This window comes from Phoxinus phoxinus, assembly GCF_949152265.1.
Source record: "Phoxinus phoxinus genome assembly, chromosome: 15".
Taxonomy (NCBI): Eukaryota; Metazoa; Chordata; class Actinopteri; order Cypriniformes; family Leuciscidae; genus Phoxinus; species Phoxinus phoxinus.
In genome coordinates, this window is record NC_136890.1 from 3,571,628 (window position 1) to 3,583,863 (window position 12,236).

General features: G+C 43.5%; 2 protein-coding genes across 2 annotated transcripts in view; both read right to left on the reverse strand.

Annotated features, from left to right (window-relative positions):
- The window catches only part of LOC307012107 (uncharacterized protein), a 328,649-nt gene that overhangs the window by 118,550 nt on the left and 197,863 nt on the right, over positions 1-12,236 (reverse strand). The window lies entirely within an intron of this gene.
- Positions 1-12,236, reverse strand: part of tcf7l1b (transcription factor 7 like 1b) — an 83,556-nt gene that overhangs the window by 3,656 nt on the left and 67,664 nt on the right. The window contains exons 8-11 of the mRNA XM_079638362.1: positions 11,724-11,861; positions 9,793-9,952; positions 5,020-5,127; positions 3,328-3,379 (exon numbers count right to left, since the gene is read on the reverse strand). Coding sequence (XP_079494488.1) covers positions 3,328-3,379; positions 5,020-5,127; positions 9,793-9,952; positions 11,724-11,861 — 458 coding nt within the window. The remainder of the gene's footprint in view (positions 1-3,327; positions 3,380-5,019; positions 5,128-9,792; positions 9,953-11,723; positions 11,862-12,236) is intronic.

Sequence of the window (12,236 nt, forward strand, 5' to 3'; positions counted from 1 at the left end):
CTGTTTGGATTTATATAAAATGACATCACTTTACTACAAGAGTCCAAGTGTAACATTAAGGCGAGACACTACAGGTGAATAGGGTATTTTTTTTAACTAGCAGATATCACCATGAAACTTTCCCAGTTGATTACCTACATTAAGATGAGAAAAAAAATTATTACAAGTTTTCTGTAATTTAATGTTTAAATATGCAAATTAGGCAACTGAAGTGGAGATTTCCGACTTTGAGAATCAAAGAAAAGTCATTTTGAAAAAACAGGCTTTAAAGATTTATCATCAGCCAATGAGATTGCGCATTCAGCCCTTTTACTTTCTCGATTGGTTGCTGATAAAAAACAGACAAAGTGTAGTAAAATAAAGACCTAAATGTGTATTTCTGACTGTTTTTCACCACAAGTCTGAAAGAAGACATGTTATTGAAGACAAATATCCCAAAATCTCAAAATTGACCAGAAAAAAAAAAAAACTGTTTTTGCCTGCCGTGTCTCGCCTTCACTAAGGTTAATAAAAGTATTTTTCATTGATAATTTTAACATTTTAACATTTTAAAAGTTCTCTCAGCATTAGTTAACGAACTATGACCTAATATGAATGATCAAGGTATAATTAATATATTCATATTTTTTATATTATTATAAAAAACAACACTTTTTCATGGTTCAGTGCTGTTTTTAAATGTTTGTAATAAAGTTCAGAACTATTTTATGAGTTATGTTTGTTTTCATTCAGTATCTATATTAAAAACTGTCTGATTAATAGGTTATCGGCCAACCTAGTTAACGTTATCGGTAGAATCCACTAACGGTCGATCTCTAATAAAAACCAAACACTATGTGTTTGTAAAATAAAAAACAAACAAACAGGAAGTGCTCTCTGCTGTCTCGGTCTCTGTGAACTTGAGTGTGTTACTCTATATCAATATTATTCGTTGTATTAATGAGAATTCAGTGGGAAATGTCCTTAATTGTCATGTTTCTTCATTGTCTATATGCAAAAGATACTTCATCACTGTCTTTTGACTTAAGACTGAAATATGATCTTGACGTGTTCTTCTTGGCAGTTTTCATGAGATTCACCCACACAATGCTGAACACAGAATGGAAATGGCGTCATGTGTCGATTTGACGAACGCTGACGAGGAGCCGTTCACACAACAGTGCGTAACAAACTCTTATATCTCATATCTGTCCTAAACCCGCACGGATTCACTGCACATATAAAACACTACTGGTCAAAGGATGCATTACACCGATTAGAAGTGCCAGTAAAAATAAATAAAACATAGCATGTTAAAATTGTCACTTTTTAAGAGGTTTGCAAAAATGCACCGTTTTGTGTCTGGCCCTTTAAATGCAAATGAGCTGCTGCTCCCGGCACAGGGGGCGGAGCTTCAAGAGCTTGTGTGTGTTAGCCGCTGCGATTACCTCACGCAGACACACTAAAATGACAGAAACTGTTCTGTCTTTAATGTTAAAACGGAGTCAGACAAAGATGGAGAGACTCAAGAAGAAGTGACACATGTAGAAGCAACAGGACGTCTCTGAATGGTTAGTTGATGAGTTTATGTTGCTGATGTGGAGTTAACGATCTTCAATTAGCATATTCTGTCATGGTAATCTATACATCGCTCGTATAGGAACTGTTGTGAGATGCACACAGTGACTTTCTATTGCATGTGAAAAGATGGATGCTAAAGTTTGAGCTGACTCACACGGGGTTTATGTAAATTCTAGGGTTGGTGATGTCACTAACCCGGGAGTAATGTCGTGTAGTTCCTACCAGCCGTTTGTTGTAGTCCTTTTCTTTAAAAGCAAATATCTCCCTTTGCTTTGAACTTTGAGCGTTGTAACTTTGCAGATGTAGTTTATGATCAAACAGCAACATTACACACTAACTAAAGTTAGAAAAGTGAAATCATACTTTACCACCCCTTTAATAATAATAATCATAAATGTTTCTTGAGCACTAAATCATCATATTATACTGATTTCTTGAGGGATCATGTGACACTGAAGACTGGAGTTATGATGCTGTAAATTCAGCTTTGCATCACAGGAATACATTTTAATTTAAAATATATTAAAATAAAAGAGTTATTCTATATTGTAATATTTCATAATAGTACTATTTATATAGTTTTTCTTTTTTTAAATCAAATAAATGCATCCTTGGTGAGGATAAGAAGTCTGTTTCCGCCACGCAATAAAAAATAAAAAAGATAATTGAGACTTTTTATCTTATAATTCTGACTTTTCCCTCACAATTGCAACTTTACATCTTGCAATTGACCGTTCGCAAAACCCCGCCCTCGAACGGTTCTCGTCCAATCCTAGCTCAGCAGCTGTAACTAAGGAGAAGGACCTCCGTCAAACATTCCGATTTCAGCAAGATAGTGCAACGATGCGCCTATGGCAGTGAGGTCTGCACGGGCTTAAAACTTGCTGTATTTTATGATTGCTTGCAACTATTATTAAAAAATAGGCTACATGTACAAACACCGTTTCACTACGGCACTGCGGCCCCTCATCAGTCAGCAAACAAGAGAGAAAAAAAGAGAAAAAGCACGGACTTACTAATTACGAAACTTAGATGTGGTTTAACAGGTACACAGTCACAAATTCCTCTGGAACTCAAACATTAAACTTCAAAACAAAGTTCGCGCAGTTGCACAACTATTTATTTACACAAATATGTCCTTCTCAGTCGGCTACGAGTTATGAAGAGAACAGCATGGATAGTTGATGGTTTCAGCGCGTCCTCTGATTGCAGTGTTGTTGTGACTGAAATAGCCCGCGCGGGAGCACATGCGCAAAACAGTTTTGTAAAATGATATATGATCAAATAAAAATGATTGATATATAATTTTACAAAACTGTTTAGTGCATGTGCTCCCGTGCGCTATTCTGTCTATACTTTCTGTCGTGCCTTGGAGGATATGTCTGCTGCATTACTCCAAAACCAATCACTTAATGTATGTAGCTCAACCCAGCCATGTGTCTGGTTCTCAATTGTTTGACGGGCGTAGTAACAATAACTAAGGGGCGTGGCTTTTGCGAACGGTCAATTCTGTCTCTCTTTTCTTTCATTCTCACAATTGTGAGATATAAAGTCCTATTCTAAGGGGGAAAGAATGCTAATGGATGAAAACACGTGTGTGTGAGCGATGACCCTGTGTGAACGGCCCGAGCCTCAGTCGTACTGTACCTGCGCTAGCACTGCACCTCATAAGCTGCATGTCAGAGGAGAGAGTGGGTTATTACAAACACACAGGGAGAGTGAGAAAAGAGTGTGTGTGTGTGTGTGTGTGTGTGTGTCCGTCCTCACCCTCTGCTGTTGAGTCTGTCTTATTATCTCTCTTCCTCTTCTTCCGCTTGCCCTGGAGAGCACAGAGAGAGAGAGAGAGAGAGAGAGAGAGAGAGGGCGAGAGAGATGGAAACAGAGATAGTGTCAGAAATACAGAAGGAAGTCAATAATACAGTGTGTGTAGGTTTGTTTTAAGTGAAGAAGCAGTGCAATTTTATTATAATAATCCAATCTCCATGAATAGGGTACAAAGTAGGATCACACCTGATCAGTGAAAGGAGGTGCGACTTCATTTTTACATCTTTATTAATTAACAACATGTACTTACTACAGGGTTAGGGTTAGTTGCATATGCATAATTTATAGTTATTACTACAGTAACGCGTTTTATTTGATCCTTTTGCAAGAAACACTAATAAGTTTACAATAAGTTTCCTTTAGTTACTGCATTAACTCACTCTAACTATGAGCAATACATTTGTTACATTATATTTATTAATCTTTGTTAGTTAGTTAATAAAAGTACAACTGCTCATTGTTAGTTCATGATAGCTCAAATCCATTAAATAATACTAACAGATACAATTTTAGATTTTTAATAATGGGTTCACGTAAATGTTTGAATTAATATTAACTAAGATCAATACATTCTTTAGAAGAATGTTCAGTGTTAGTTCGTGTTAAAACTTTACAATAAGGTTAATTTAGTTAATTACATAATTTAATAACTGAACTAACAATGAACTAGCAATGTTCATTGCATTGTATTTTTATTAACTAATGATGACAAATATTTTGCTCATTGTTAGTTAATGTTAATGAATGCATTAACTGATGGGGACTTCGTGCAAAAGTGATACAAAAATCACAGATAGTGTTAAAATGTAATGAGAATATTTGCTTCTGTCGTGCTGTAGAAAAGCTCCAAATGGTATTTTTTTGAAAATAAAAACTAAGGTTGTTACTTTTTTGTAATTATTACAAAAATTATGATATATGATTTCAGAAGACCTGTGGTTGGACAACCAAACACAGCATTTGTGTTTTGTAAAAGAAGTCACGGGATGCCAAAGTGAACCGTATTCACAGAAAGTGCCAAATGTGAGCGTAAGGCTGTGGGTGTGTAAGAAAGTGTATATGTATATGTGTGTGTGTAAGAAAGTGTATATGTGTGTGTGTGAAAATGTATGTGAGAGTGAGTGTGTGTGTGTGTGTGTGTGTAAGAAAGTGTATATGTGTGTGTGTGTGTAAGAAAGTGTATGTGTGTGTGTGTGTGTGTGTGAGAATGAGTGAGTGTGTGTGTGTGTGTGTGTGTGTGAGAGAAAGTGTATGTGAGTGTGTGTATCTGTGTTTGTGTACGTGAGTGTGTGTGTGTGTGTGTGAGAGAGAGAGAGAGAGAGGGGAAAGAAAGTGTATGTGTGAAAGTGTATCTGAGAGTGTGTGTGTGTGTGTGTGTGTGTGTGTGTGTGTGTGTGTGAGAAAGTGTATGTGAGTGTGTGTATCTGTGTTTGTGTGAGTGAGTGTGTGAGAAAGTGTATTTGAGTGTGTGTATCTATGTTTGTGTGAGTGAGTGAGTGTGTGTGTGAGTGAGAGTGAGGGATGGAGAGAGAGAGAGAGAGAGAGAGAGAGAGAGAGAGAGAGAAAGAGAATGCGTGCGTGTGTTAGTGTATATATGAGTGTGTGTGTGTAGCGGATCCTGAAGGCCTGACTCACGTAGTTATCTCGGGCCGACCAGCCCGGGTAGAGTTGAGAGTGCAGCTGCCTCTCTTTCCTGGCCAGCTCGTAGTATTTGGCCTGTTCCTCTCGAGATAGTGAGTGCCACTGCAAACACAGACACCACAGTCAGCCAAAGGGCAAACACACACACAAACACACATATATACTGAACATACAGGCGCTGCTTAACCACACACATACCAGTGACCACACACCCATGTCTTGTGTGTACAAGCAACACGCGTGTAAAATAGTCACTTCTACACCACAGCTTGAGGTCGAGAGATGTTTAGTCTCATCTATACAGCACAGCACTGTGATATTCTGCATGGCAATATAGTGTGTGTGAGTGAGAGAGAGAGAGAGTGTGTGTATCAGGACACGGACGGCAAGCATTGATCTTTTATCAGGGCCTGAATTTCTGCACGGGTTAATGGTAATTGCATATAATTTTCCTCATTACTGCACATATAATGCAGACAGTTTGATTTGTTCCTGTGATGCAAAGCTGGATTGTCAGTCTTCAGCGTCACATGATCCTTTAGAAATCATTCTAATATGCTGATTTTTATTTCTTATTAATGCTGAAAACTGTTGTTTATATGTCTATGTGGTGTTTTTAATATGCTTGAAGTCAATCCATGTGTAAGTTCATAAGGCGACAGCATTGCTGAGTATTTTCTGCTTAAAACTGTGAACCAAAGACAGTCTCAAAAACACGGTTTGAAATCACTGGTGTTTCTTACGTCACAAACTACCTTGTAACCAATCAGATCAACGTGTGATCGTCAACCAGTGAACTCTGAGTGAGGGAGTGGAGGCGGGGCTCATTTGCATATTCATAGAAGGGTGTAGAGTTACATTCAAGCTATTTTAAGGCATGAAGATTTTTAAACATGTCATTTCGGTGATCAAAGATGAGTTTTAAGGTATACAATTATTGACAAAAGGGGGGCTTTAATATATATATATATATAAAAAAATAATAATGATGCATTTTTTTATTCTCTGAATAAAAATAAAACTGCACTTATTTAAAATAAATATGTTGCAATAATCCCCTCCTTGAACTGCCACCTTAACGTGGTGGAGGGGTTTGAGTACCCGAATGACCCTAGGAGCTATGTTGTCCGGGGCTATATGCCCCTGGTAGGGTCTCCCAAGGCAAACAGGTCCTAGGTGACGGGTCAGACTAAGAGCGGTTCACACACCCCCTTATGATGAACAACAAATCGAGGACCGTGACGTCGCCCGGTATGGCGCAGCCGGGGCCCCACCCTGGAGCCAGGCCCGGGGTTGGGGCTCGTATGCGAGCGCCTGGTGGCCGGGCCTCCCCCCACGGGGTCCGGCCGGGCTCAGCCCAAAGGAGCGACGTGGGGCCGCCTTCCCGTGGGCTCACCACCTGCAGGAGGGGCCATAAGGGGCCGGTGCTGAGAGGATCGGGCGGCAGTCGAAGGCGGGGGCCTCGACAACCCGATCCCTGGACACGGAAACTAGCTCTAGGGACGTGGAACGTCACCTCGCTGGCGGGGAAGGAGCCTGAGGTTGTGCGTGAGGTTGAGAGGTTCCAACTAGAGATAGTTGGTATCACCTCTACGCACGGCTTAGGCTCTGGAACCACACTCCTTGATAGAGGATGGACTCTTCACCACTCTGGAGTTGCCCATGGTGAGAGGCGGCGGGCTGGTGTGGGTTTGCTTATAGCCCCCCAGCTCAGCCCCCATGTGTTGGAGTTTACCCCGGTGAACGAGAGGGTCGTTTCCCTGCGCCTACGGGTCGGGGATAGGTCTCTCACTGTTGTGTGTGCCTACGGGCCAAACGGCAGTGCAGAGTACCCGGCCTTCTTGGAGTCTCTGGGAGGGGTGCTAGAAAGTGCTCCGACTGGAGACTCCATCGTTCTACTGGGGGACTTCAATGCTCACGTGGGCAACGACAGTGTAACCTGGAGGGGCGTGATTGGGAGGAACGGCCCCCCTGATCTGAACCCGAGCGGTGTTCAGTTATTGGACTTCTGTGCTAGTTACAGTTTGTCCATAACGAACACCATGTTCAAGCATAAGGGTGTCCATCAGTACACGTGGCACCAGGACACCCTAGGCCGTAGGTCGATGATCGACTTTGTGGTCGTTTCATCTGACCTGCGGCCGTATGTCTTGGACACTCGGGTAAAGAGAGGGGCGGAGCTGTCAACTGATCACCACCTGGTGGTGAGTTGGATCCGATGGCGGAAGAGGAAGCTGGACAGACTCGGCAGACCCAAGCGTACTGTAAGGGTCTGCTGGGAACGTTTGGCCGAGTCTCCTGTCAGAGAGATCTTCAACTCCCACCTCCGGCGGAGCTTCGACCGGATCCCGAGGGAGGCTGGAGATATTGAGTCCGAGTGGACCATGTTCTCCACCTCCATTGTCGAAGCGGCCACTCGGAGCTGTGGCCGTAAGGTCTCCGGTGCCTGTCGAGGCGGCAATCCCCGAACCCGGTGGTGGACACCGGAAGTAAGGGATGCCGTCAAGCTGAAGAAGGAGTCCTATCGGGCCTGGTTGGCTTGTGGGACTCCTGAGGCAGCTGACGGGTACCGGCAGGCCAAGCGAACTGCAGCCCGGGTGGTTGTGGAGGCAAAAACTCGGGCCTGGGAGGAGTTCGGAGAGGCCATGGAAAATGACTATCGGCTGGCCTCGAAGAGATTCTGGCAAACCGTCCGGCGACTCAGGAGAGGGAAGCAGTGCCCCACCAACGCTGTTTACAGTGGAGGTGGGCAGCTGTTGACCTCAACTGGGGATGTCGTCGGACGGTGGAAGGAATACTTCGAGGATCTCCTCAATCCCGCCGTCACGTCTTCCATTGAGGAAGCAGAGGCTGAGGGCTCGGAGGTTGACTCGTCCATCTCCCAAGCTGAAGTCACCGAGGTAGTCAAGAAACTCCTCGGTGGCAAGGCACCGGGGGTGGATGAGATCCGCCCTGAGTACCTCAAGTCTCTGGATGTTGCGGGGCTGTCTTGGCTGACACGCCTCTGCAGCATCGCGTGGCGGTCGGGGACAGTACCTCTGGGATGGCAGACTGGGGTGGTGGTCCCTCTTTTTAAGAAGGGGGACCGGAGAGTGTGTTCCAACTACAGGGGGATCACACTTCTCAGCCTCCCCGGGAAAGTCTATGCTAGGGTACTGGAGAGGAGATTACGGCCGATAGTAGAACCTCGGATTCAGGAGGAACAGTGCGGTTTTCGTCCCGGCCGTGGAACACTGGACCAGCTCTATACCCTCTACAGGGTGCTGGAGGGTTCATGGGAGTTTGCCCAACCAATCCACATGTGCTTTGTGGATTTGGAGAAGGCATTCGACTGTGTCCCTCGAGGCGGCCTGTGGAGGGTGCTCCGGGAGTATGGGGTCCGAGGTCCTTTGCTAAGGGCTGTCCGGTCCCTATACGACCGGAGCAGGAGCTTGGTTCGCATTGCCGGCAGTAAGTCAGACTTGTTCCCGGTGCATGTTGGACTTCGGCAGGGCTGCCCTTTGTCGCCGGTTCTGTTCATAATATTTATGGACAGAATTTCTAGGCGCAGCCAGGGGCCGGAGGGTGTCAGGTTCGGGGACCACACGATTTCGTCTCTGCTCTTTGCGGATGATGTTGTCGTGTTGGCCCCTACAGACCAGGACCTTCAACATGCACTGGGACGGTTTGCAGCCGAGTGTGAAGCGGCTGGGATGAGAATCAGCACCTCCAAATCCGAGGCCATGGTCCTCAGTCGGAAAAGGGTGGCTTGCTCACTTCAGGTTGGTGGAGAGTTCCTGCCTCAAGTGGAGGAGTTTAAGTATCTTGGGGTCTTGTTCACGAGTGAGGGAAGGATGGAACGGGAGATTGACAGACGGATCGGTGCAGCTGCTGCAGTAATGCGGTCGTTGTACCGGTCTGTCGTGGTGAAGAAAGAGCTGAGCCGCAAGGCGAAGCTCTCGATTTACCGGTCAATCTACGTTCCTACTCTCACCTATGGTCATGAGCTTTGGGTCATGACCGAAAGAACAAGATCCCGGATACAAGCGGCCGAAATGAGCTTTCTCCGTAGAGTGGCTGGGCGATCCCTTAGAGATAGGGTGAGGAGCTCGGTCACTCGGGAGGAGCTCAGAGTAGAGCCGCTGCTCCTCCACATCGAGAGGGGTCAGCTGAGGTGGCTCGGGCATCTGTTCCGGATGCCTCCTGAACGCCTTCCTGGGAAGGTGTTCCGGGCACGTCCCACCGGGAGGAGACCCCGAGGAAGACCTAGGACACGCTGGAGAGACTATGTCTCCCGGCTGGCCTGGGAACGCCTCGGTGTCCCCCCGGAAGAGCTGGAGGAAGTGTCTAGGGAGAGGGAAGTCTGGGTGTCTCTGCTTAGACTGCTGCCCCCGCGACCCGGCCCCGGATAAGCGGAAGAAGATGGATGGATGGATGTTGCAATAATGTAAATGTCTTTACGGTCACTTGATACATTTAACGCATCCTTGATGAATTAAAGTATTATAAGTAGTATAAGGAACCAACAGAACTACATAAGCAATTGGCAAAGTTGAAAACTAGTTTTTATCGCAGTGGTTGATTGAAGGCGTGCCGTTGATGATGTGGGACACATTAGTGTTTACACAACAAACGTGTGTATCGACTACATTGCAATTTTAATTCACAAAATGTTTTGGTCCCCATTTAATATCAACATTTGGTGCTGCTGACCGCTTGTGATTGGTTCACTCAAAATGGATATTAATATAAATCACACACACACACACACACACAATGTTCACTCACCCTGCGGCCGAGGATCTGGTTGATGGCGGCACTTTCTTTTAGCGTGCACTCGGCCACCACTTTGGCCCTCATCTCCTTCATATACAGCATGAAGGCGTTTAGAGGCTTCTTTATGTGAGGTTTCCTGTCGTCCTCCTTCTTATTCGGGCCTGGAGACTTTCTGCAAACATACAGCACACGTGGGTCAGTCTTTGTACTGGACGTGAGGGAGTGACAGTGAGAAAGACACAGAGAGGACTGTCTATCACGGTGGCGAGTTGGTAGACAAAACAGCGATAAACTATCACCGAGTCATTTTGAGGTGAGTGTGTGAAGCTAATGCTAATTTAGTTGAATAAAGCATTAAAGGGGTAGTTCACCCAAAAATGAAAATTAGCCCCTAAATTGACTCACCCTCAAGTCATCATATGACAATCTTCTTTCGTTACTTCCGACGTTCACAAGTTGCGTAATTTGGGCTTTGGGCGCAAGTAGAGTTTTACTTTGTAACGTGTTAAATATGGATATTTTTCACTTAGATGCACTTCTATGATGGATAGATGCACTTCTATGATGGATAGATGCACTTTAAAGGAACACTCCGACTTTTTGGGACATTAGCCTATTCAACTTATCCCCCAGAGTTAGATAAGTCCATACATACCCTTTTTCATCTCCGTGCGTGCTATAAGTCTGTTTGTACCCACCGGGTGCGTACCCACCGCTAGCCTAGCTTAGCACAAAGACTGGATGCAAATGGTTGCAGCTAGCATACTAATCCAAATAAGTGACAAAATAACGCAAACATTTTCCTATTTACATGTTGTGATTTGTATAGTCACAGAGTGTACAAAAAACAAAGTCACATGAGACCGACATATTTTAACCGTATAAATACTGGGAACTATATTCTCTGAAGGCGAAGCACTGCTACTTGGGCGGAGTGATAACCGATTATGATGGATAGATGCACTTTTATGATGGATAGATGCACTTTTATGATGGATAGATGCACTTTTATCATGGATAGATGCACTTTAATCATGGATAGATGCACTTTAATCATGGATAGATGCACTTTAATCATGGATAGATGCACTTTTATGATGGATAGATGCACTTTTATCATGGATAGATGCACTTTTATCATGGATAGATGCACTTTTATCATGGATAGATGCACTTTTATTATGGATAGATGCACTTTTATGATGGATAGATGCACTTTTATCATGGATAGATGCACTTTAATCATGGATAGATGCACTTTTATGATGGATAGATGCACTTTTATCATGGATAGATGCACTTTAATCATGGATAGATGCACTTTAATCATGGATAGATGCACTTTTATGATGGATAGATGCACTTTTATGATGGATAGATGCACTTTTATCATGGATAGATGCACTTTTATTATGGATAGATGCACTTTTATGATGGATAGATGCACTTTTATCATGGATAGATGCACTTTTATCATGGATAGATGCACTTTTATGATGGATAGATGCACTTTTATGATGGATAGATGCACTTTTATGATGGATAGATGCACTTTTATCATGGATAGATGCACTTTTATGATGGATAGATGCACTTCTATGAAGGACAGATGCACTTCTATGATGGATAGATGCACTTTTATGATGATAGATGCACTTTTATCATGGATAGATGCACTTTTATGATGGATAGATGCACTTTTATGATGGATAGATGAGCTTTAATGGACAGAAACAGACATTCACTGCCATTATAAAGCTTGGAAGAGCCAGGACATTTTTTAATATAACTCCGATTGTATTCGTCTGAAAGAAGAAAGTCATATACACCTAGGATGGCTTCAGGGTGAGTAAATCACAGGCTAATTTTAATTTTTGGGTGAACTATCCCTTTAAAGAAGAAGAGAAAAACAGCAGGAAAGTGTGTAGCATGCTTGAGCTTACGCGTGAGCCGCTGGGCTGTGTTCTCCGTTGGGTTCTTGTTTAATAGCCGGAGAGACGATGGCTGGGTGAGGGATGCCCGTCTGATGAAGACCGTGAGGATGATGAACGATATGAGGAGAAAAGCGACTGGACACCAAACTGTGAAGAAAAAGAAAGATACATTTTCCATTATTGCCTTCTGAAACCAAGGAAAGTAGGGCTGCACGATATATCATTTTAGCATCGATATTGCGATGTGCAATATTCTAGAATGATTTATTCTTTTCAAATAGAGCTATTCAAATCATCCGATGAATTTTTTTTATATCGTTATATATATTGCAGAAAAACAAAATATCGCAATGCCAGGTTTTTTTTCCAATATCGTGGATATCAATATCTTAGCCCTAAAGGAAAAGCACATCTTCGCCATCCAATCTTAAAAGATTTTGCGGCCAGAGATATACTGTTAGCGAACATCCCGATACGTCCACGCTTCTGAGAGCGATGTTTAGATGAATATGTAAATATGTG